At 47.3% G+C, this 24,613-nt stretch overlaps 7 protein-coding genes across 7 annotated transcripts; 5 read left to right on the top strand and 2 right to left on the bottom strand.

The window, feature by feature from the left end:
• Window positions 1-586: 586 nt before the first annotated feature.
• On the bottom strand, window positions 587-2,150 carry BC939DRAFT_503733 (uncharacterized protein; the record flags this gene model as incomplete). Its single annotated transcript, XM_051560435.1, has 2 exons — window positions 587-892; window positions 1,767-2,150. 2 exons carry the CDS (start codon window positions 2,148-2,150, stop codon window positions 587-589), a joined length of 690 nt encoding a protein of 229 aa, XP_051411715.1.
• Window positions 2,151-2,894: 744 nt separating this feature from the next.
• Window positions 2,895-4,692, bottom strand: BC939DRAFT_503732 (uncharacterized protein; the record flags this gene model as incomplete). Its single annotated transcript, XM_051560434.1, has 3 exons — window positions 2,895-4,193; window positions 4,283-4,465; window positions 4,549-4,692. 3 exons carry the CDS (start codon window positions 4,690-4,692, stop codon window positions 2,895-2,897), a joined length of 1,626 nt encoding a protein of 541 aa, XP_051411714.1.
• A 929-nt stretch (window positions 4,693-5,621) lies between these two features.
• Window positions 5,622-6,788, top strand: BC939DRAFT_397793 (glycosyl-transferase for dystroglycan-domain-containing protein; the record flags this gene model as incomplete). Its single annotated transcript, XM_051552383.1, has 3 exons — window positions 5,622-5,961; window positions 6,043-6,416; window positions 6,510-6,788. 3 exons carry the CDS (start codon window positions 5,622-5,624, stop codon window positions 6,786-6,788), a joined length of 993 nt encoding a protein of 330 aa, XP_051411713.1.
• Window positions 6,789-6,922: 134 nt separating this feature from the next.
• BC939DRAFT_178366 (uncharacterized protein) lies at window positions 6,923-7,744 on the top strand. Its single transcript, XM_051550428.1, has one exon. The coding sequence runs from the start codon at window positions 7,057-7,059 to the stop codon at window positions 7,525-7,527; it is 471 nt and encodes a 156-aa protein (XP_051411712.1). The 5' UTR covers window positions 6,923-7,056; the 3' UTR covers window positions 7,528-7,744.
• An 8,041-nt stretch (window positions 7,745-15,785) lies between these two features.
• BC939DRAFT_178290 (uncharacterized protein) lies at window positions 15,786-17,433 on the top strand. Its single transcript, XM_051550427.1, has 2 exons — window positions 15,786-16,874; window positions 17,071-17,433. Exons 1-2 carry the CDS (start codon window positions 16,001-16,003, stop codon window positions 17,274-17,276), a joined length of 1,080 nt encoding a protein of 359 aa, XP_051411711.1. The 5' UTR covers window positions 15,786-16,000; the 3' UTR covers window positions 17,277-17,433.
• A 2,142-nt stretch (window positions 17,434-19,575) lies between these two features.
• Window positions 19,576-20,229, top strand: BC939DRAFT_397737 (uncharacterized protein; the record flags this gene model as incomplete). The annotated part of the gene is made up of 1 exon (XM_051552379.1): window positions 19,576-20,229. One exon carries the CDS (start codon window positions 19,576-19,578, stop codon window positions 20,227-20,229), a length of 654 nt encoding a protein of 217 aa, XP_051411710.1.
• Window positions 20,230-20,430: 201 nt separating this feature from the next.
• On the top strand, window positions 20,431-24,492 carry BC939DRAFT_178195 (exocyst complex component Sec5-domain-containing protein). Its single transcript, XM_051550426.1, has 11 exons — window positions 20,431-20,667; window positions 20,789-21,022; window positions 21,123-21,320; window positions 21,420-21,500; window positions 21,607-22,015; window positions 22,107-22,225; window positions 22,347-22,463; window positions 22,575-23,090; window positions 23,178-23,674; window positions 23,792-23,933; window positions 24,038-24,492. Exons 1-11 carry the CDS (start codon window positions 20,631-20,633, stop codon window positions 24,433-24,435), a joined length of 2,748 nt encoding a protein of 915 aa, XP_051411709.1. The 5' UTR covers window positions 20,431-20,630; the 3' UTR covers window positions 24,436-24,492.
• The last annotated feature ends 121 nt before the right edge of the window (window positions 24,493-24,613 follow it).

Here is a 24,613-nt window from a genome sequence, read left to right as displayed (position 1 = left end):
TACTATATAGGGTCGTCTTGTGGAGCGGAAAGGCTTCATGAGGCGCTTGCTAATGTTAATTTCAAATACTGGAAGAGATAAATCCAGTGCAGTCGACTTTTATTGAACGGGGTATTGTAAGCAGTATAGTAGGCTTGCTATGACGATCTACTGTGATTAAGCCCATTGTTCTATAGATCTGTCCGAAAGAACAGACCCCTTCTCTGGCTTTCTCACTCTCCATTAATTAAGAATGGGACATGCACTCTGAACTAATTTACTTCATATTTATTCCGGAATCGCGAGTGGATGTCCCACAAGTGTTGTGTGTCACAATATAATCCAGTCCAGGACATGGAAGACGTTTGAAGATATGAAAAAGCCCATATGTAAAAATATATATACATTACTTTGCCTTTTGGACAAAGTGAGGAGAGGAGGGTCGTTGGGCATCCTTTCTTTTAGCAACAGCACGAAAACCTGGCTATGCAATCCATTTATATACATATATACACATATACAAGACAATCTTTTGCGCTCAAGATCTACAGTACGCATTACGCATTTTATATACGTACTCCGCCTCCGCGTACATCGTTTCTGCTTCCTAGGCCTTCCTCGCCTTGGCCTCGTGCCTTCTCTTCCGTCTCTCCACCACGACAGATTGAGACACGACTCCCAATGCTCGCACCAAATCCGAATGTGTCGCATCATGCCCGCCCCTTCGAGGTTCTGGATCAAGAACGGGCTCCTCCTCACCACCGCGTTCTTTTTTCTTCTTGACACTGATTTCGTGGGCTCTTTCGTGGGGCGGTGGCGGTTCCGTTGTGGAGATTTGTCGACGACGACGACGATGTCGGGGCAGGAGCAGAGGCGATGTCCTGCGGAGCGGCGCGCTTTCGGGTCGGGAGGGCTTCGACGTGCGAGTGAGTGTCCAAGAGGGTGAAGAGGGCGAGGAGGATGAGGAGGGTGAGGAGCAAGAAGTAGGGAGATGTACGGGATCGGAATGCCATTGTGTGCTGTGATTGATACCTTTTGTGTCCCAGAGTTGATGCCGAAGTATGGAATGTAAAAAGGACGAGCTACGAGTGTGATAAAAAAAAAAAAAAAAGTTTAGAGTTGAACGATGCTAGGCATATGAGGGGAGGAGAGAAGAGAAAGAGGAAAAGATGCGAGGAGAATGTCCGGAAGCAAAGAGAGTAGAGTATAGACAAGAAGAGAGATATACGAGCTCCAGAGGCAGGCGAGACTTATGTATCTGTGCAGAATGAGCCATTGTCGCTTATGAAGCCAAGACGCGTTCCTTCCCCGCCTTCTCCACGGCGGGAAGGCGTTTTTTAATGCCCAGTTGTCCCTGAAGTCTAGGCGCTGGGCCATAAGCGGAACACTGCAGCACAGCCACTTTGATGCTCAGACCCTGTCATTGTTTGTTATGCCGGACCCTTGGTGCGCGACCTTACGAAATTACAGTCAAACCTTAGTTTGTGCCAAGTGAATTGCTTCTGCGCAGGGAATCCACCGTCTCGCCATGCTCTTTCCTTGCCTTTTCCGCTTTTTGGCATTGTGTCTGGTTTGAGTGTGTTGTTGCTGTATGCCCTGACGCGCGTGTCCCCACGACAGCCCTTTTCTTTCTTCCCTCGTTGCCTCCTCCCTCCTAATCTGTGCGTCTCTCAATTGTCCTCCTCTCTTTGTTCGTTTGTTTGTTTGTTTGTAGTTTGACCATTCGCGTTCGGCTTCAAATACAAACCAGCATCCTGAAGGATAACACGCTGCAAGCGAACAAGTACCTTAAGGAACCCAACACGGTCGACCAGCGCGCTATTGTCAGATTTGGTTGACACGCTCTTGTTCGAGATCGTTTGCTCGGCAGGAACAAAATGGGTGTCGCTCTCTGTACTAACATCTGGGTCTGCTCCCAAAATCTCTTTGTCGCACTCTTCGATCCAGGACGGCGTCTTCCACGATAGACCCTCGTCATTCACAAAGGTATCCTCGATCCATGGGAAAATAAGGCGCTGGAGCTGTAATGGCGGCGTCACTAGATCGCGCTCAATAAAGTTCGTCTTTCCTGAAACGAGCCATGCAGAACGCTCCGATCGTAGGCAACTTGGGAGCATAATAAGACCCCATCTGGCCCATACTCCAGCGGCCGAGGCGGTGGATGTGGTCATGGTTCAAGCCGACGTGGTATGCCTCTAACGTCCCAGCATGACGTCCAGCATGGGTGATTTTGAGAGAGTACACTGGGCTGGCGTGCATGACCTGCACAGCGATATCGTTTTGGGCTTGGTTTGTAATGGGCCTTTGTTCGGCTACTCTGAATCCCCTGCAGAGTCTCGACCAACCTGGGGACTCGGATAGAGTGCCAACCATCCGCGTCAGAGAAGTTAGGAACGGGCTCGTTCTCTTCCTGGGGAAAATTAATAACATGGAATGGTCAGAATGAATTAGCGACATGGATGGTGTGTGTAACCTCTATAGTGTGGGATGTGTAGGCGTTCTGGGTAGCAAGGGAAAATGTACCAGGGATATTTACTCAACGCGTCGGGCCGTTGTGGAAAGGATTAGAGAGGTTGGAGTGTCTATAGTGCATCGTAGTCTCATATCCTTTCCTTTTCAGAAAAGGCCGCAAGCCCTCAATGCTCATCGCAGAGTTGTGAGAATATAAAGTTATCGGGCATAGAGGCTTGGTGTAAAGGTGGGAATCAAGGAGAAAGGAGCAGACCTTTTGCCACACATGTAGTTGCTGATACTGACCTCAATCACAGATTGATCCCAGTGCGTTACAGCTAAGACTGTGCGGAGCTTCAAGGCCTTGCGGACCATGCGTCTCGTGCTCATGTTAATAAAAAAATAAGCCAAGACTGTGCGATAGCAACGAATTTTATTTGAAAGCGATAGAAAGACTAGTTCGTTCACAGAATCATGCAACGATCTGACTTCGTCTCGTCACTCTCCGATACTGCTCGAGAACCGACAACCATGCCCTCCAACGCCACGTCGCCAATGGCCTCTTGTGAATCCACGCGTGGCAACAAGGTGTCTTTCGCCTGCCTCTCCCTCTCTTTCCGCATAGAGTTAATCGGATGAGACGGACAGTCATATCGATCTTCTGCTCGTTGGTACAATCGACAACAGTTCTTGCATCTGTGGTAGATACATTTCTCTGAGCAAGTGTTCTGGCAGTGGTCACTGCGACAAAGGTTCGGGAGGACCTTGGGCTTCTTGTTCTTCAGGGATTTTTTCGATTTGATGGAAGAGCGATCTTGCTCCTCGTCATCTCGGTGTCCCGATGTTTCTGCAGATCGCTTGGAGGAAGACAGTGCAGCATTCAGGAACTCTCCTTCACCACCCTCACCAACGTTGGCGGTCACTTTTTGGTCCTGAGGAGGCATGGGCTGCCTGAAGTATGGCTGAGCAACCCAGTGTGGCAACACCGGGAATCCCTTCTCGTCGACTCGTCCTTCGAAACTTTCGCCATTTTGCCCAGACTTTGCCTCGTCCTCGATCAGCCTCTGCTTCAGCTTCCGGGTTACATCCCACATAGCCTCTCTCGAGTTCGCCAATCCGAGCTCACTCCTCAGGTCCGTGTGAACATTGAGACTGGGTCGAAAGATCTTGAAGAGGTGTCCACGAGTATAGGCGATTTTTGTATCGAGCTCATCGCAGATGGTGAGATACTCTTCCGCCAGACGCCACGACTCTGGATGACCCGGGGTAAAGATTGCTGGGTTATAAAGACTTCCTTCTGCAGACATGACGCCAGCACACCCCGTTGCCTCCAGACACCGAGCCACATCTTCGTGATAAAGAATATTGCCATTGGCGATCACTGGCACCAAATGCCCCACTGCGTCTTGAACCATGCGAATCTTCTCCCAGTCCGCAACACCCGTGAGATGCCCCTTCATCTCTCGAAGACGTCCATGAACGACTAGGATCTGTGCACCAGCTTCGACGACCATTTTAGCGTAGGCCACTGTCTTTTCTGCTTCAGGAAAGACACGGATCTTGGCAGTGATTGGGATTGGAAGATGTTTATGTAGAGTCGAGATCAACGAGGCAACCAATGGCCAGTCCTCCATCAGGAATGAGCCATAGTGGCCTCTCCTGGCAATGTGTTGAGGGCATCCGAGATTGATATCAACTGCGTCGCAATAAGGTGCCACAAGCAATGCTGCCTGCAGCAGATATTCGGGATCGTTAGCACAAAACTAAGAATACAGTAAAAGACCTGGTTAAACCACAACATAAATCAAGCTCGATGGTCTAGGAAGTGCCAAATCCAGCGCGAAATATTTACCTGGGTAATCAATGGTCGGTCATTTAGTCCACCTCCTCCGAGGCCATCCTTCAATCCAGCCCAGTGCTCATCTCGATACTTTTCCTCTTTGGCGAAAATTTTTGCATTGAACATTGGTGTGTAACACAACTCGGCTTTGTAGCGGCGGCTGAGAATTCTCCATGCCAGCTCTGATTGATCAACCTATCATGAAAGGATGTATGGGTCAATATACAGAGAGTACTTTTAGCACAAAAGAGATCCCTTGTCTAGAAATGTGCTGTTACCATGGGAGCAACAATGTATTTTGGGGACCCAATGGACTTGTAAAAGTCCCAACCCGCGAGCTTTGGCGAGAAGTTGTGCTCGGCCCTGCACTTGGCTGCGGCAGCAGCATAGCGTTCCTCGGGATCCTGCTTTGCCTTGGTCATTGAATGAAGTGATGCCTGTCGAACGATCGAGAGTAGGGAATGAGAGGACACGAAGAGGTGCTCGCGAGAAAGAGTAGATCCCTGCGGTGTGATGAGGATCGTTTTGTGATGGATCAGGAAGCTGATGCAAGGTGGGCTAAAGAAGAAAGAAAAATTAGAGCTTTAGTGCGCAAACTTTGAAAACACGAGGCCGAGGCCTTTGGGTGGTCTATAGGCGGTCATTTGAAGGCAGACGGAAGTTTGGGTGTTCGATTACACACACTCAGACAACATGACCTACGAGCTACGAACTCACGCGTTTCGTGTTGTGTATCCTGCATGCCATATTGTGTTGCCCAGACCTCCTTTCCTTTTCTTACCTTACCTTCCTTTAGTTCTTAAAAATCATTCAGCTCCCTTTCTCCTTACAATCTCTGACCAGAATTACTTCTCCACGCACCCTCTCGCCGTTATCTTTCACCTGTCCTTTCGATTTCCATTGCTACCCAGTATACAGGAAACAAGGACGGGACATATGCGGCTAGACATATCAACAACATCAACAGTACTGCGATATGTAGCTATCGTCTATCTCGCTGGGTCCGTACTCTTCACGCTACATCACCTCTTCGCCCAATATCAGGACTCACCAGCCCTAGTTGCGGTCAAGCCAAAGGCATTGACGGAACCAGGCCAGACAACCTTCGATGTGGAGAACATGATTTATTCGCAACAGGTCATGAAGTGGGGCAGTAGGTCCATATCTGAAGGGACACAATGGTGCCCAGGGACAGATCAGAATTATTCCTCATTCGTATCCGCCCAATATCTCATACCACATCCCTCTTTCTCTCCCCCTTGACATATCAATCAATTTCACAGCAGGAAAAGACCACTCTGAACATGAGATCGAAGAGGACGTGATGCTGCACAAGGTTTTTGCGAACACGATGCAGCCCTCCAAGGTTCTACCGTATTATTTTAAGGCCGTCAGAGACTTCGATCCCGACTCCGTCACCATCACAACGCTGATCACCTTTGACCGATACCCGATCTTCAGCAAACTGGTCACGAACTACCAGGGCCCGATTTCAGTTTCGATCCATATCACCGATGATGAGAACCGCGATGAGAATCTCTCAAAGCTGCAGGACATGTACAATTCGAACCCATACATGCGTGAGTTTGTAGACGTCCATGTAGTGGTAGATAAGTTTGATCGACAGTTCAACATGTGGCGCAACGTCGCCAGGTTCTTTGCGCGGTCTGACTACTTCATGATGCTTGACGGTAAGCAAATTATCCTTTTTTTTTTTTTGTTTTTTATCGGAATGAACAATGGCCATGGGGCGCTAACTGAACTATGCACAGTCGACTTTCACATCTGCACAAATTTGCAGCGCCATCTTTCACTGGACCCTAGGGCTCGAAAGTTGATGAGATCAGGAGCAGCAATAGTCCTGCCAGCGTTTGAATATGTGAAGCAAGATGATGGAGTCGATTCTGCAACGTTCCCAAAGGACAAGAAGGCACTGATTCGGCTCGTTCAGGAGCGCAAGGTTACAACTTTCCACGATTTTTTCCCGAAGGGACACAACTCGACTGACTATGAGCAATGGTACAAAACGGATGCAGCATATAAGGTCACCGCATATCAGCACTCGTACGAGCCATATGTCATTTTGAGGAAGGAAGGGACGCCGTGGTGCGACGAGCGTTTCATTGGATATGGTGCCAATAAGGCTGTAAGTCCACGTCTGGTTGAGAAGTCTGATCATCTCTTTACGCTTTCTTGGCCCGCTCTCATACTCTGCCATCCCTTTTTCCTTGCTTCGTAGGCCTGCTTGTTCGAAATCTATATCTCAGGAATCGATTACTGGGTTCTCCCACAGGATTTTATTATTCACCAGTCGCACTCTTACAAAGAAGAGACCCGGAAACAGGAGCGGAAATACAACCGCAGGTTGTACCAAAATTTCCAAGAAGAGGCGTGTTTCCGATATTCAAGGAATTTTTTGCAAGCAAACCAGTGGGACAGCTTCAAGACCAAGAATCTAAAGGAGCAATGTAACAAGATTAGGGGGTTCAAGCAGGCTATGGCAAATGCAAATATTTGAGGATCAACAACATAGTTTATTATTATTATTCCACGACAATCGTTCATCTATTTAACGAGAACGCTGATTGTTCACAATCAATCCATAGTGCAACGGCGTATGACATCTATTTGAGCACAATAAAGGAACATAGGTTAGAAAACTAATGTTCTTGATTGCGCTATCTGAAAATGCCGAATAGTAAAGGACGGATAGTGGGCTTTGGAATCAGACATCCAAGGAAGTTATAGCCAGCATCAGGAAAGACAAGATCCACAGCAACTCGACGATGGCATACTGCTCTCTGATCGCTTCACTGATACCCCTCCGCAAGGGAGAAGATGGAAGTGGCCGTGGATCGTCTTATACATGGTCCTTTCGGTGGAAACTGCGAATTAAAAATACTTCATCATGTACAGAGCACACCATCCGTCCTTCGTTTAATAACAAACCTCGAAGAGGTTTCTGGTTTTCTTACCATCTTGTGAAACAGCATCCTACGCTGGATGACCCTGACAAAAAGCAATTGATCATTGATCACGGCCGTTTCCAGGCCAGAATTCAAGCCCTACGATTGACAGAGCAAACACGACTGGTTAGCGTATGGTCCGGAAATTGTTCTCCGACCCCAAAAATGCAACACATGTGGTCGATCTGCGCTTTGTTGCGGCATTGTCTGTGTGAGTCAGTGGTTTATACTGGCAAGTATGACACTCCTCAGCGAAGGAGTGGAGAGGTATCACCATGGTCGATAAGATAGAATGAAGACAAAGAATAATTTTCATCATTCACACGAGAACAAGCACACTACACAGAGACGAAAAAATAATAATAATATCCAAACATGTCCAGGACACGCGCCCCAAAAATGAAGGGGTACGGGCATATCATAAGGAACTTACTCGATCAATTGTTTGCAGGGCCAAACGATGTTGTAGAGGGAGGAGGAGGTGGGATGGAGAGGAATATGGAGTGGTGGGTGAAAAAGATCTCAAAGTGCTTCATTTTTTTTATACGTCCTCATGTGGCTTGATGCTTGTTGATTTTTCTAGAAAACTTCCTTTCTTTCTGGCGGTCGCTCTCGAACTCTCTTTCAGGACGCGCTCCATTTCGTACGGAGAAATTTGTTGGATCCCGGAAACTGTAACGCCGCTCTAGGCTAGCCTTAAATGCAGCGTCCGTAAATTTTGTACATGTTACAGTTCTTTTTTTTTTTTTTTAAACATTTCACGACGCGTCAAAGCAACAAGGTTTTTAATCGCTCGCGTCGTAGAGCGTTAGCGCTGCAATGCAATAGAGAAAAAGTGCTGTCTGCTTGCCAAAAACGTTTTGCTGAGCCCAACGGTTACTGATCTGTTTTTCAGGTAATCGTGTTTGTGATAACGCTCATACACATATCGATACGTCCATCCTTGTTAAAAAAAAAAAAAAAGTGATTTCTCGCATGAATAAATGTTTGGGACGAATAAGAGAGCCTGGGCGGCACTCATTTGACTGTTGATTGGGCATGCTTGTAATTTAAGCCAGTTTTGTCTCGCTGAAAAATTTCTCGAAATGAGGGTGGACCCTGTAATCAAAAGGGCGCTCTTAAAGTTGACGAAACGGCCTATTTTGAGTTAATAAATTTGTTTCACTGCATCCGCCTCCACGCAGAGCCTTGGTGGTATGAGCACGGCACCGGCAGCGGCTGTAATTGATGCTATTTAAATGGGAAAGTTATCTTGTAACCAGAGAGCATTGCATAGATTTGTTTATCACGCTTCATGAAAATCCGGATGCGTCCCTCATTCTCACATGACATGCCGCGGCACTGGCCTCCAGTCGCCCGATTGGTTTGCGTTCCGTTAAACTTAATTAATGCAAGCGTCAAGCGGCTTTGTGGCACCTTGGCATAGCTAAATTGAACACTCGTTGTGAAAGGGGTGAGCTGAAGAGAAAAAGTGACAAAAAAAGCAATATCAGAGTGAAAAAGTATCCGAGATTGAAGCGTAAAGGATAAGGAAGGGATGCTTGGCAGCGTTGGCCAATATACATTCATTTGAGTGTTAAGAATGGGACGGAGCTCTGATGATAGGGAGGAAATCGTATATTCGTATATGTTCCTCAAAGTGCGTCCGCTATGAACAAACGAGGGTCAACATGACGAAAGGTGATACTGAGGAAAGACAACGAGCAACAGGGAATTGAGCGCCTTTTGGCTATTATTCATCATCTATGCATAAAGCTATTTGCCAGCTTACATTCAACATCCGCTATTCCCCATATGCCATCCATTCGTTGATCTTTGAGCTAGGCTCAGTCTCTTTCTTAATTCCTTTACATGCAGGTCTCGGATCTGAAATAATAGACCTTGAGAGACAAAGAAAGATCTGCAGACTAGATGATTACTTGAAACATCACGATGGACAATGGACCAAGGGCGAGGGCACGATATGTTATTATAGTTATTTCGTCTCTGGCCATTATAAGCTGACCAATGCCGAGCAAGATTCAAAACGGAAAGTACCATAAGAGCCCTCTGATGCAAGGGGTACTGACATAAGTCAATGAATGGAGCTAAGTGTGTGATTTATTCTAACGTCGACTTTTATCTCAAGTGTAGCCGTACTAGATTACACTCAAGAGTTGATGCCGGTGAGGCCCATCAACAGTCAGCCATGTAACTGCTACGTGCGCCTGCGTAAATTTTGTCCGAAGCCAGAATAACGGGTACGTTGGCCAACATAATAATTCGCAAAGAATTTGCGCAAGTACATCCGCCGGGATGCTTGCTAGAAACGGTACAAAAAGAAGAATGTTAACATACTAGCCGACTAGAATCCTTGCCTGAGTAGCGTACCTCTCGAATCATATCTGTATGCTGATACTTAGGGATACAAAGAGACCATCTGCATTAGTAACGTCTACTGTCAAAAAAAATAAAAAATAAAAATAAAAAAAATAAAAAAAAAATAAAGGCTCTCTTAGTTGTCGTTGATAGAAGCGTCAATCGTGAGATAGGAGGACATAAACTAGTGGTTTTAGCCATAGTGCAATGTGTGTTATTGCTAAGCAAAATAGCCTCCACGTCGTGCTGAACGCGTAGCAAGAGACTAGCGTCATGAGTGCCGAGCAAAATGACAAAGGATTCGTGTCAGTACAAGGCTACAGTGGTTCTTCAGAAGTAAAAGTGCACATGAGATGAAGAATCGAGTAAAATGAATAAGGTGAATGTGCTTATGCAGTGCTCGTGCCAACGCTAGGTCAAAAACTTATCGGTCCTGAGCACTCTACCCACTCCACCCACCTCGACAAGGGATATGGAGCATAACACCTTTCTTTTCGCCCATTGCACGGTGAAAAGATCATTTTGGGCGAAATAATATGTTCCGCAACTCTTTTCCGGCTGTAAGATCAATATTTTTTCGTTAAGTGCCTAGTTTCAAGTTTTGGGCGCTTGTGCTAATCTTTAAGATGAGATAAATATAACAGGTCCACTGCTTGGTCGGGCGCAACCACCGGCAAGTGAGGTACAAAATCGCATCAACAAGAGGCACAGCGTTCATAAATTTTACCTTAACCTAGAAAATGCTCTATTCAGTGGGGTAGAAAACAATCTGGGCCTGGACGATCACCTAATGGACTATACATATGTACAAGGATCACCCGCAAACAAGAATAGACTGTATTCTAATTTTCATAATGCTTTTGTGACAACGCCTAAGGGACTGTAGAAAATGAGTTTGCAGACGACCATAAGTCATGAACGTTTGGGATATATGTCTGGTAGACTATAAACAAAGAGGACGCAGGGACTAGTTGAGACACTTCAAGGAAAACGTCAATAAATGGCCAAGGGGCGGATCAGGCAATCAAATGGCAAGCACGGTGCCTTCCTCACTTTTCAGTGGTGGAGTTCTCCTGGCCCGTCGCTAGAATTTAACATTTTTTGCTTTTGATGATGTTGTTGTAGCTGTTTGTTGTTTGTTGTTGTGTCGTTGTCATAGCCAGACGTGCTTTGAAAAATTCATATCTCAAAGTATCATGAGGTGTACATGCGTGTGTACATGTACAGAATTCTCCACGCCCTCTCTTTCCAGGCGGCCAAGTCATGATAGTCCAATTGGCTATCCAGCTTTTCGGGTGTACGATATCCGTCTATTGTACTGACTTGTCCATGTAGTCCGATTCTCTGTTGCAGACACCATTACAGGTAATTACTGGTAGCCGCCTATTTTTATTATTGCCATATCTTCTGCTAATTTGCAAGACTCTAAACCCTTGTTTAATTCTTGCTCGAATCGATACCCTATCCCACGACTCAATTCAAACATAGCTTATTGAGCGGCCCTGTGCTCTCGGGGGAGGGGGTTGATGTGTGCAACACTGGGAGCTCGTTTGGTAGGATACACATCTAAAAGACATTGCTTCCTCCCCCTTTCCCCTCTCCCCTCTCCCCCCACATCATTCTCTCTTGTCCTCCTTGAATGAAGCACCAGCAAATAGAGCGTGCAAAATGTTGGAATGAGCCGATCTGAGGACCAATAGAGAAACACTTGAGGCTAGAGTCTCAGGACTGCTGCGTTTCATTCTGCGCCGACGAATAGCGTATATTTGCGCCCTCAGATACCCACGAACATTACCCACGGACTGTGGATTGTAAAGGTCAGTTATGGCGCTGGATTTATCCTCGGACGAATTTATATGGTATTGTTGTCCTGCATGACGGAGTCTTTATGGGTGAGATGCAGAAAATCAGAAAAGATGAGCACTTTTGATGATACATCATCATGGAGCTCAAAGTCAGGCCATGCAATGAACGTCTAGATATAATATATGCGCCCCATTGAATCCTCCAAACGTATCGTCGAGTGGGCAACATTTTCTGGTCATATCTTCGGCCACAATCTCGTTTTAATATCTTCAATTCTATTCTGCGATGAAGTTCAGCAACGGTCGTCAACGTACATCTTTGTGGTAAAACTATAATGCGTGTCCCTCTCCCTGTATCCCTTGGTCTTGTGTTCCTATCTTTTTGTTCCGTGCTTATTCTTGCTTGTTTTACATAGGAGGATTTTTAGTCAATGCAAAACCGAAGGTGACTAATACACCAACGACAAAACCGCCTGGCGTGCAGAAGCAAGAAACCCGAGGAAAGAGAAAGAAACTGACCCAGAAAAGGACCTTAGAGGCTTCTTCATCATCCACGACTCAGGAACAGAAACAAAGATGCTTTCCACGTTGCAGTCCTGGAAGCCACTTCGTGTTCCCAGGATCGCGGCTTTTTTTTAATCTCCTGAATCTGATTACCAGTGTGGTCATTTACATGTTCGACACTGTACGCGAGTGCGGTTTTAGCTCAAATATCTTTTGCGACGCTGCTGTTTGCCACAGCATAGATCGCGATCTGTCAGGGAACGATGTTGAACTGTACTCTGATTTTATTCCGCTGTCGCTGAGCAGCAACCTGTCGGCGTTTTTGTTCATGCCGAACTGTGCTATGGTGTGATGTTTGTTTTTTGTAAATGTCTGCAGGTCTGTATGTCTGTATGTAAACAGGCACAACGACAATGTGCAACAAAAGGACATCGTAACGGTATTCGTCAATCATCTAGCACACATGCCAGTTGACTGATATCGGGAATTGTTTTGGGGTTAGACTGGTCCATTTGAGGTCTGGCCAGTCGACATGACTGTACGAACTCAAAGCCGCAATCGGAGGGTCTGTAGTATGATGAGGAACGGTGTGGTTATTCAGAAAAATCAACCCGGGTCTTTGGAATATAGATTGAAAGTTCGTACAATTGAAGGTGTGCTGGGTGTAACCCGTTCAGGGAACTGAGTGGATCAGAACGTCTAGCCCAAGACAAACGATTCTCATCCGGATCAGCAAGCGGTTGATTTCCTGATCGAGTGCCGTCTGTTCTGATGACACGGCATACAGCAAGTGAGGGCCACAGCAAATAAACAAATGCGAGGTCCAGCCCTGTTGAGCACCAAAGACCTATCAGCGGCCAGCAACATACTCTCTGGCTTACCTATTGTGTGGGATGGGGAGATAAGAGACTCGGCGTTGCCTTAACCGCGCATGTGGATATATAGGAAGTACATTCCTATCTAACACTGTCATCCGCACCACCAACGACCACCAACGCGATCCTTGCCGCCAATAAGTCGCCTTTTCTTTATTTTACGTTACAGCCGATGGTATTTACATGATGATATAAATGCAAAGAAAGCTAGTTTTCTTTTTGGCTGAGAGACCTCGCCAATGATTGCCGCCGACCAAGTCCAGAACCTCTACCAAATGATGGACGCTGTCCAACCCACGACCGATTCTCCCACCGTCGCCACGGAGAGTCTCGACAAAAATTGAGCGGGGTCGGTAAGCAATCACTGGTGCCCCAATGGACTGTGCCCTATCCCAAAGCAAGCATTCTTGCCTCAATCTCAATCCACCAGGTCCATGGCAGCCTGATCTGTATTACACCAAGCGGGTCCATGACCGCGTACTCGAACACGACAATGAGCACATCGGACAGAGATAGACAGAGCAGGGCAGACGGGATCAATATTAGGGAGGCTCATACATCCAGTGCATTGCAGTGCGGATCATACCCCAACCCCGCGTTCTTACTCGGTGCAGCCTTTATCTCTTTTGACTAGCCGAGAGGGCGGCAAGGGCTCCAGGACGTACCGGAGAGTTGATCGTTGTCTCTGTGCCCTACTGAGCTTTAAAAAGCTATGACATCTGTAGGGGCGAATGAGACGAATAGACGGCGAGATGTATCCTTGAGAGGGTACCATGAATTCCATATTATCCTTCATAGACTCAAACAGTAGAGCTCTTTGCTTACTTTACTATAGCAGTGGTTGAACTGAGGCCTGTATTCTGTATCATATTCACGAATATAGGAAATGTCATTACAGCAATTCTCCCATGTACAGAAACATTCGGAAGAACGGAGTGCAGTGCGAGAGAATGGTGGGCATGGACTCAGAACTTGTCGTCTGTGTGGCGCTGACCCCTTTCTTCTCCTTGAGCTTCAATTCAGTTGCTGAACACAGGAGAAAACACGCACATATTATACGCACGCACAAACACTGACCAGGCTACGTTAAAAGACCCGGTATGTATGTATTTGTACTCTTGTCGTACTGCTCAGTTGCTGCCGCTGTTGCTTTCTTTTTTGCTGTTCGTTGCTCGCTATTCGTGTTTTCACCCTATACCGTGCTGAGGATATTGGATCGAATATGAATGTCTATACCCAACGCATTTCTTCAGCTGTTGCAGCTCTCACAACAAGTGAGAAATGAAGACCGTGTTGATGCAGCAACCCGCGAGGGTTACAAAGGAAAGCGCTATCCCATCCAGGTGGCCGGCTCGTAGAGTGCTGCCCGCGACGAGCGACTGTCTGGGAGCATCGCCAGCAGCATTGTTGGTGTCAGGGTCCGAGCTTTAGCGCCGCCATCGAGCATACAGTGAGTGAGCCTTGTTGGCCTGGAGAAAGCTTATTATCATCGTCCTGCACACCATGTACGAGTAGCAGATTGTCAAGCTTGTCGAGCATTGTAGCGACCATTTTGCTCCGCATTGGATGCATCATGGACTGGCATCTGGTAGGGCCTACTCAAAAGAGCAAGATGGAGCGTAAAATGGGAAGTAGATAGGATACACTGAACAGACGCAATGGCAGAGTGTTCTACTGTAGATATCTTACCACAAAAAAAAAAAGCTTTTTTCCCTCACTTTTTACCCTCCACATCTTCGTCCCTTTTCCTTTTTTTCCTCCCTTTTTCTTCTGCTCTTTTTGGCCTCTTGTCCTGGTGTGTCCACTGCTCTACTCGTTCTTTCCTCCCCTCTTTCCTCCGTCCGCTCCACCTTCGTTCGTTCTTCCGCCACTGTCGGCCGGTCACTTTTACTTTCCTCTCCATTTAACCAATCAACCTTGTAAACCCTCAGGCATCCCCACCTGTACTCGTACCTGCATCTGTGCCTGTCCTTGTACCTGTGCTTGCGCCTGTGTCTGTACTTGTGCCTGTGCCTGTGCGGTCCTTTTTTACTCTGCCTTGTCCTGATTACTACTCCTACTACCGATCCTATTGTCGTTGTCAGGCGCCCCATCATTAAGGCGACACTCTTCATTAACCAGCGTATTGTATATGTGTATGTGCATGCACTGCAGTAAATCGAAGCTAGTATGCTACATGCAATATGTTTTGGTGATACTGATAATGTACTGTTGCTGGTTGTATGGGGAAAATGTATATGGATTGTCGTATTTCCCTTCTTCCCTTCTTCCCTTTTGCTCTGTTTCTGGTTTCTTTGCTCATCTGCTGGCTCCACTTCCGGCCCTTTGTCTGGTCTGGTTTGTCTGTCTATCTGTGTATATGACAGACAGCGGGCGGACAGCCGAACAGGCAGACAGACCGTCCTGTGTATCAGCAGAATCCATGTCAATTGTCAAATTGTCGATGTAGTTTGAATGCCGTTGGGCGGGTACATAAACATGGACATGAACATGGACATGGGCATGAAGATGAATATGAATACGAATACGAATATGTCTGCTTTTGCTTGCAACTCGATTGTATTGCATTACAGTAAAGACGTAAATAGTAACATAACAGCATGACAACAATAACATTATCGACAAGAACCCTTTTCTTCAACTTGTTCTTCCTCCTCCTCCTCCTCTTCTCTCTCTTTCATTCTTTTTCTTTCTCTTCCTCCTTCCCCTCTCCTCAACCACGCTTGTCTTTTCTGCTCGTGAAGGGTGGCTGTTGGCTCCTGTCCTCATTGCTCTTCAACCGCTTGATCTGATTCCCGACAATCGATCTTCCCCCTCTCCTCCTCCTCATCCCACACCCTACCCCAATCCGCTTCACTCAAGTGCTCTCTCTGTATACAAATATATTCTGATACTTTTTATTCAATTCGATTTATTCAACCCTACTCAGTTCAATTCAATTGAAAAATTAATCTTATTAAAAATCTTTCCTCCAAATGCCCTTGATCCCTTTTCCTTAATACGCAGATCCAGGTCCAGGTGTCGCTCTACCCGTCATCATCCTCTCTACCGCTCTTCCCTCTCCGCCTTCGCTTTCGCATTCGTCTCTTCCTCCGCTTTCTTTCGGCAGCAGTGTCTCTGCAAATGCAAACGTGGCTCTCACTGGCAGTACATGTAACGGAATCACCTCCAGCAACCTCACGCTCACCAACCTCTCCACAATAGCCTAGTCCACATAACGCCATGGATCACGCTCAGGACCAGGATTCGCTCTACCCCTTTCATTTCCAGGGCAACGGGCCCAACAGCAACAGCAACAGCAACAACACTGGTCAAGCCAGTGGCGGCGGTAACAGCAACGGCCATCCCCATCCCTCTCCACACCCCGGCAGCTCACTCTCCTACCACCATGCCCCGGCTCCGCACGCGCACCACGACTTCCAGCAGGAGCTGTTGTCGCCGACAGTACAGCAGCATCAACAACAATTTAATGCCCAGCATCATCTACATTCTTCTCAGCAAAGTGCAAACAGCAGCTACCATGGATCGCCTGCCGATCTGCCAAAGGCAATCCCTCACCCAGTAGACATGTACCAGCCCACTTCCCAGTCGCAGGATCATGAATTGATCAACCCGCTCATGAATCGGCACCTGAATAGTCACGCAAATAGCCTTCAGTCCCCACACCATCATCAACATCACTCCTACCCACAGCACCACCACTCGCACCAGCAGCAACAGCACCAGCATCAGCATCAGCCCTCGCCATATTATTACCAGCAGCAACAGCAAAGCAAGCAATATCCTGACCAGTACTCTGATCCTACAACGCCTGCCTCGACAGCTGCCTCCACTCTGGCCTCCGGATCTACTGCATCCACGCCTTCGTTGTCATCTCCAGCCCCAGCGCTGCCCTATCAGAACAACGACTATCCCTACATCGGCAACAATGCGGCTTTGTCACACGTTCACAAGAATGCATCACCCACAGTGCCATTCCCTGTCCCCACTACTCCAACCACGCCCACCAATGGATCACACCTTGCGTCGCCGACATCTGCCCATCATTTCAGCGCCGGTTTGCCGCTGGCTATGCCTACATGGACAACTGCCAATGGTAAGGATACGCGTCAGAGTCCATTACTCTTTTTTGATGTCTGGGCTATGATAAAGATGAGCTTGCGCAGGCGTACTAGGCATGACTCTGGACCTGACAACTACAAAGGTCTATTATTAACGCTTCTAATTTCAACAAATTTACCCTGTTTTCTTCTTCCAATCTCACTCAAACTCCCACTACTTTGCTGCTGTAGCATCACCGAGTGAGCAGGATATGCAGCCCAGGCAACATCAACAGCCGCAGAGTCATCTTGTATCTCCTCCATCGCATTCTCATTCACACCAGCCGCCATATCCGCAGTCTGCGCGTGACCTTTCTCATTTGGGTTCGCTTAAAGGAGGTGATCGGTCACCATACTATCAGTCTCCATCTCAGCCGCCTGCACATTTGTATAGGTAAGCAACGTGCTCTCCAGGGATATGGGTTCTTCATGGCGAAATTCTTCTGGCGCTTGTTTTCATGTGTTATAACATGTGGAATTGGCATTGCTTCCTTATTTTTTGACTTTTAGTCCGCAGGGCCAGGATCAGCATCAACAACAATCGCATCACACTCCGATATGGGTGGACAACATTCCGTCGGATTCATTTCATTCTCCACAGGAGTTCCTGGGTAAGTGCAATTTATAATGGTCGCTTTTAAAGTCGTTCAAAAGCTGCTCTCCTGTGCTTCCTGGCTCACTTGTTTGTGTATGGATATGGGCAGACATGTGTGTGCGCGTGTATTTATATGTGGGCCGCGTGTGTATGGATGGTGTGTTTGTGCTTCATTTAAGACGTGGCCTGGCGTATGTGCGTTTATGCGTCCCAATAGTGGATCCTTAATGAGCCTTGTTGCTTGAACTCATTTTTAATTACGCCTTGGTGGTACAGTGCATAATTCTGTTGGCGCACAAAAAGGGAGACGTCGAAGATGGAGATGATTTCCAGCCCAAGGGCAGAGGTCCATCCCCGGAAAATAGTCCCACGGCTACGGAGTGCTCTCGGCTTGGCTTCTCTTGTCTTTTTTTCTTTTTCGTTGCTCAGCTCTGTTAACGGGAGTGCGCAGAGGGCCCTGGCCTGCACGTTGTTCATACGTTTAATTGACTGGGAAGAATGCGGGTAGGTAAGGTTAGGGAGCGATCGGTGTCTCAATCTTGTGGCAGCTATTCGTTTTCCTTATCTCAGCCGCTTGGCACGCGATCCGTGTAAAACCCGTAGACGGAGGGGAATTGGTTGGGTAGGGAATCGTGGGACTTGCTATTGGACCTTGAGCGGCCCCAAGATGCAGCAGCAGCAGCAGCACATACGCCTACAGTTTCTTTGGCATGAAACCCACGCCAGAGCTGAATGCGAACAGCGTGTATGGACCACGCGTTTTTGTTTGCTTTTTATTTTATTTTTCCCCTCATTATGCCCCCTGCTCCCCTCTGCTCTCCTCTCTCCCCCTTCTGTTTGACACCTTATTCTCTCTGCCGAGATGAGCAATGGGAGAAAAAGGAAGTTAGAGTACTGAAGAGAACGAGAAGTGTGATTGACCCCATGCATTCATGCGCATGTATTCATGCCGATGGCAGGGGGGTCTCTCTGGCGTGTATCCTGCCGCGTGCGTTTTCAGTAATCCATCGCTCCTTGTTCTTGTTCTTATCTTTCTTTTTCGGAAAAAGTCTGCAGACTTTGAAAAGGAGGAACTGAATGAATGAATGAAAAAGAAAGTTATGGTTTACACTCTGGTGCCTGTGCAAACCTTCTCGGGGTCGCAACTTTGTTCTCCTTCATTTCCGGCAGTCTGGGTCATGGCGGTATCGACTTGCTCATTTTTTTTCTTTTTTTTTATAATGTACTTCTCAACAATCGTCTAGATCAACCTGATCGACAGCAGCACAAGCAAACGCGGTCCTTTGGAGCGGCGGACAATGTGGGCCATCCGCTGCATGACCCCTACCCCGCAGGGGCTGGCTACATGAGCGGCCATAGTGTCCCAGGGCATGAAAGATCTGTACGTCTCAGGGATGACTGTAGGGACATGCGTAATACTCTGGTCGTGCCGCCAATTAACGTGCGCTTCTCTTCGTTTTTATTGATTCAAATAGCGTGTCCCGCCTGCGAGACATAACCCTCTTACACGGAACCTGGTGGACTATCCCGATGACCATAGTAATCCACATGGACAGCCTTCTTCACTGGCAGCGCACCAAGCGGGAATGGCTTCTATGGACGGGTTGCCACTTTTACCGTCCTCTCACCTAATGCATTCGGATTCACAAGGACAGCAATTCCAGCCCATGTTACTGAACCCTGCAGCCGGAAACAAGGCCATGTCAACCTCGCTGGACCCTGTCCCCATGGGTCTCGGCCCTCCAGCCATTATGTCACATCCCAATTACGGAGCTGTTGCATCCTACATGCCTGCTCCCTCAGCACCTCTTTCAAAATCACGCTCATCCGCCAGTGCAAACAGACCGCCTTTTCAGAGGACACAATCTGCCGGTAGTCAGAACGCGGCGCCAAAACACCATCGGACACGGACTAGCTCTGTCAACTCTTCTTCATCGGTTGCATCTAGTGGCATCGTCTCGTCGCTATCTTTTTCCTTGGGGGCTGCCAACATTTCTCTTTCCGACTCGACATCATCTATCACTGCAGCGAGTCCCAGTACGTCCAACATCGGTACAACTGTCATAGGAACAGGAGGGACAAGGTCAGATGCAGAAGATTCAATGTCGAAACCTCGACCAGGAGGACACCCTCGCAAAGCCATTGCTGCCAGAGTCTTTGAGTGCTCATTCCCAGGATGCAACAAGGCATATACACAGCTCCACAACTTGAAATCTCATGAGCGTACTGGTCATACGCCTGTACAGAAACCCAAACCGTTTTTGTGTATCATCTCTGGATGCACAAAGGCATTCCCGCAACGAAAAAGTCTAGCATTGCATATTCGGGCGTCGCACAAGGAGTACAAATTCAAGCCGTTTAAATGCTCACAACCAGGATGTCAGAAGGCGTACACGCAGCTCCACAATCTTCGCACCCACGAAAAGACCGTTCATTTGCTGGATCTGTCTAGAAAGAGGATGCGAAACCCGACCCCGAACAGTGGAGGCGCTAGTGCTGGCGGTGCTGGCGGTGGCGATAGTAGTTGTGGCAGTGCCGGTCCACAATATGCTCAAGGCACATACCAATCATCCCTCGCCAGAAATTCAAGCAACATGATTGACAGGAATCAGTTTACGCCGAATGTTGAGCTGAGTTATGAGAGCGTGGACGATTTGACTGACTTCAACGTGAGGATGAAGGGAGAGGAAGAGGACGAGGAAGAGGACGAGGAAGAGCTGGATGACGAGAACGGCGAGGATTACGCGGATGAGTGAGATGTCTTCTCACAGTATGAGAATAGAGACAAGAGAGAAACCATTTGAACGTATTTTTTTTTACTCCAATCGCGTTATGCATCATCTTCCTGCATATCATATTCCTTACTGTCGACTAAATAGCCCTCTCCCCCCTGCATCTTCGAATCTACCCCATCCCTAGAAACTTAGAGACTAAACGCGAAAAAGGATAAAAACCTTATTTAAATCACGTTACTTGTGCCGCCAAAAACGATGAGGTCTGATGCAGGACAAGCTGCTCCTTGGCAAACCATCAACCCCGCTCCTTCCATCAGACCCATCGGCGCACGGTCTCAGTGGGACTCTCCTCCTCTCGACAACACTACCTATATACCTATACCTATACTAATAAGAGGATATAAAGCGCCCGTTCAGACAGGATGGGATCGACCATCAAGGACATTCAGGAGATTGAACGTAACGTTTATGTCCAGGCACCTCAAACAATTGTTAGGACCAAATAACGACAGTTCTTCATTGTGAAAGCAGCCGAACTAATGTGACCGGACGCCCTCATTTTGATAACAACCGCTCATAGTTCTCCGCCACTATCATCTGGACAAACTCAACCCGGACATCTGGGTCGACGAGGAAGACTTGCCTTCCTGGGTTCACGACGATGATATCAACACGGACCATGGTGGACGACTTACTCCACGCGAGAAACGAAGCCAGTCTATGGATGATGAGACATTTACTCTTTCTGAACAAGTTGATCTTTTGGGACTGGTCAAGGGTAACATTCTGAAGTCGAAGAACGTCCGGGGAGACAGTAGGTTTCATAGCCAATGCACGGTATCATAAGGACGTACCTCTTTCTGTTTAGTCTACATTAACACCATGAACTGATCCAACCGTCCTTATGCTTTTAGCCAATTTGATCTCTTCGACGCAAAAGAGCTTCAGTCCACAGCGGTACCTACATGCGGTGCATGCCGATACCTCGTACGATGATCTTTGTGTAGGAGTAGATCGCCTAAAAGCATCAATTGACCAGCGATCATCGGGTCTGAAGGTCTTGGTCCAAAATAATTTTGACCGCTTCGTGAGTGCCAAAAATGTCATCGATTGTAGGTTACGCTCGGCGCGCTGCCCCCTCGTTGCAAAACGCAATTGCTCTTCGAAGGAACCCTATGCTCACTTTAATATTCGTACTTGCTATTTTAAAGCTGTCTATGATGATATGAAGGAAAAGACGCTGAATGAGGCCCAGGATTGGGGCACGCACCGACTGAATAACATCCTTCGAGGTAAGGGGATAATATCTGTATTACTTATGCTGGCCTGTACATCACGGCTGAGGATCTGGTGTTAGCTAACGCTCTGAGCTTATGGCCCTGTACCTATCTTGTGTAGAATCATACGGAAAGGCGCATGATGTCATCAATCCTGTTTTAGAGCGTCGCGAAAAGATTGAAAAGCTGCGATCGACAGTGGGACTGTTGGAGCCCTACCGGCTGTTTTTCAACCTCCCCAACACTTTACAGGAGAGTATCAAACAGGGCAAATACCAACAGGTCGCTCGCGACTACAATAAGGGCAAGGTGCTGTTGGCACAGGCCTTCCCCAGCAATGCCTCAGCCCTGAGTAGCGATAATGCTTCAACACATTCACATTCGTCGTCCAACTTGATCGAGACCAAGCGCAAGGTGTTTGATAGAGTCTGGTCAGAAGTTGAGAGAATTGTCGCACGACTGAGAGCCGACTTGGAGTCACAACTGGAAGAACCCTGGAGAGGAATGGAGGAACATGAACGGAATATCAGGCGAGTATTTCATGTACATGTCCCTTTTCGGAGCATTTGGTGCCCTGTGATGGGCGTGCTGTTAACGAGATTAACCTTTTGGAACTTCTAGGCTATTATTCGAACTGGATACCACAACAGATCCTGTGTGGCACTGTCTGTCAAGTCAATACCGATGGATTAAAAAGATTATGGCGGAATCGTACGACGAGCAGATTATCCTTGTTGAAGGTCAGTAGCTGCACGAAACTGTCGTTGCTGCAAATCCTTCGTTCATATACCAAATGACTAAATCCTCTTTTTCTTCGCTTTTTTTTATTTTTTTTTATTTTTTTTATCGACAATGTTATAGAGATGCGCAAAAAAGAAGAATATCTGCACAGCCAGGATATGACTGCAAGTGGCCGCAATACGCTGTATAAGCAAATCCTGGGTGCGGTGAACTCTAGCGAATTCGAAACTATGTTTGGTAAGGATTTTCCTCTATGTGGACAAAATTGATTCTGGCTGTATATTTGTATTCTGCGTCTCATATTTGTATGCTTTTGGATAAATCTTGCTGTCAACGCCTTTAAATTAGCCAAAGAGCCAGAAGTCAAGGTATGGCTAGCGATTTCAACCGGCGTTAAGACTCTTTCGGAACTTTTGCTGCGACTGCTGCCTGATTTCTGGAAGTTAGCGACGACGTACATGGAGGGTAAAATCCAGAAGGTCCAACCCCAAAAGCGACGTACGGGTGTCAATGTCGTGGATCCGCAAAGAGTTGCGCAATGCCATGGAATGGTCAAGGATATCCTTGAGCTCTACTCTTCACAGATGTCTTTTATGTTGATCAACAACCTGATGCCGGAGCCATCGCGTCTTCAAAATGAATCGAACCAGGAGCAGCATAACCAGGACCAGCCAGAGATCTCGCGGAGAGAGAACTCGGTGGTGACAGCGTTCTTTTTGGGAAAGATTGTGACGGAGGTTAGCAACTGTGTGAATGATGTGAATGGCCTGAGTCTTCGCGGCGGTGCTTTTATGGTTCTGGCAGATATGATGCAGCGCGTTCGATGGAAGTTTGTGGAGGTCGTCTGCGAGCTCTGGGGTGAAGGTGAGAGTTGGAGGAACTTTAACAGCACAGCATATGCATTTGAATTCTGGTATATATACTAATATATGTATACCGATCACCTGCTAGATGCCAAGGTGTTCTACAAGCACGAGGACTGGACTCTACAGACGGAGAACTCTCAGATTACGCTTTTTGTGAGTCTCTTTTACCAGTTCCACGAGTACTGTCTCCGATCGGCATACAAGTACGCCAGTATCTGGACTGCAACTACCGAAGATTCCGTCCCAAACGATGATGTCTCAGCGGTGGTTCCAGTGCAGTACATTGAGAAGATCCGGCAAACATTTTTGGACGCTTTGTACTCATTTCTCGATGGACTTGTGCACTTGGCCTTTGCAGAGGCAGAACATCCGAACGACGGTCAGCAGGAGACCGGCGTCGGCGTTGGGTCATTGGACAGTCTTCATGGTATCAAAAAATCTAAAGTGATTGATATTACTGAGCTGGACTCCAGGATCCTCATTACGATCAGCAACTTGAGTGAGCTCAGATCTGTGACGATCCCAAAACTTCGGTCTGATTTTGAGAAAATATGCGGTATCAACCTGGCTGAGGATGGAAAGGTAAATGTGATAACGCAATTTTTTTTGTCGTTGCTATGGTGGTAGAGACGTGCGGAACTCGTTGCACGGAACTCTCTAACATCAACCATCTATCCTCTCTTTGTGTTGCTGTGGTAGACATTGATCGAGGTCGTGGACCAATTGGATAGCATTCTATTCGATGATTATATCAAGCGCAAATCTGTAGTGGCAAGTCGAGTTATCACAGATGGCATCTTGTACGGCGGGATTGACTGGCATACTGTCCCCAAGCCCATTGGTGAGTTGGTATTTCGATGTTCGAGCACAGCTTTTTTTTTTTAAAAAAAAAAATGTAAGCCTTTGGCACACTAACCCGACTTATTGGTCTTGTGTATCTCCTAGGGGTCCATTCGTATATAAATGAGGCGCTGCTTTCACTGGTGATCGTTCACGCACAGATCAGCGAGATTGCACCGCCACTAGTCTCACGGGCGCTGTCTGCGCTGTTGCTCAACATGGCTCAAGACTGTCTGCGATGCTTCCAGCAGGTGGAGCGGTTCGGTATGGGTGGCATGCTGCACGCAACTGTGGAGATGGAGTTTATGAACCATACGCTGGCACAATATCAGACTCCGTCATCAGACGAGATCCTGCAGATTATCTATGTGACGATTGACCGGGCCTACCAATCCGTTGAGGGCGAGAATCTGCAGAATGAGATGGCGGCACTGAGGAAGGTGTTGGCGGACGCGAGGCAGGCTACTGCAGTACAGTTCATGTGCTTTAAGAAACCGAAGTGAGAGCGACAAGAAAACGAGGTTTAATTGAAAATAAAGATGATGGGATTGCAACAGGGAATCTATTGGCATACAAAATGCTATAACGACTCCTTTGGAGCCTTGTATCATGAACTGCCATGCACTATGCATCATGCACCATGCACCATGCACCGTACATGGTGGCCTTCCTTTTAACAGA

Source organism: Gamsiella multidivaricata (genome assembly GCF_025024155.1).
Source record: "Gamsiella multidivaricata strain RSA 2152 chromosome Unknown BC939scaffold_37, whole genome shotgun sequence".
Classification (NCBI taxonomy): domain Eukaryota; kingdom Fungi; phylum Mortierellomycota; class Mortierellomycetes; order Mortierellales; family Mortierellaceae; genus Gamsiella; species Gamsiella multidivaricata.
Note: the sequence above shows the minus strand (reverse complement) of the source record. Positions and strands in the feature narration are given on the sequence as shown.

Coding starts and splice junctions, on each gene's coding strand:
- BC939DRAFT_178366 (XM_051550428.1), top strand. CDS start 7,057: ATGGCATACTGCTCTCTGATCGCTTCACTGATACCCCTCCGCAAGGGA.
- BC939DRAFT_178290 (XM_051550427.1), top strand. CDS start 16,001: ATGGATCACGCTCAGGACCAGGATTCGCTCTACCCCTTTCATTTCCAG. Junction 16,875..17,070: donor TACATGGACAACTGCCAATG/GTAAGGATACGC, acceptor TTGCTGCTGTAG/CATCACCGAGTGAGCAGGAT.
- BC939DRAFT_178195 (XM_051550426.1), top strand. CDS start 20,631: ATGGGATCGACCATCAAGGACATTCAGGAGATTGAAC. Junction 20,668..20,788: donor GGACATTCAGGAGATTGAAC/GTAACGTTTATG, acceptor AACCGCTCATAG/TTCTCCGCCACTATCATCTG. Junction 22,226..22,346: donor GCAGATTATCCTTGTTGAAG/GTCAGTAGCTGC, acceptor ACAATGTTATAG/AGATGCGCAAAAAAGAAGAA.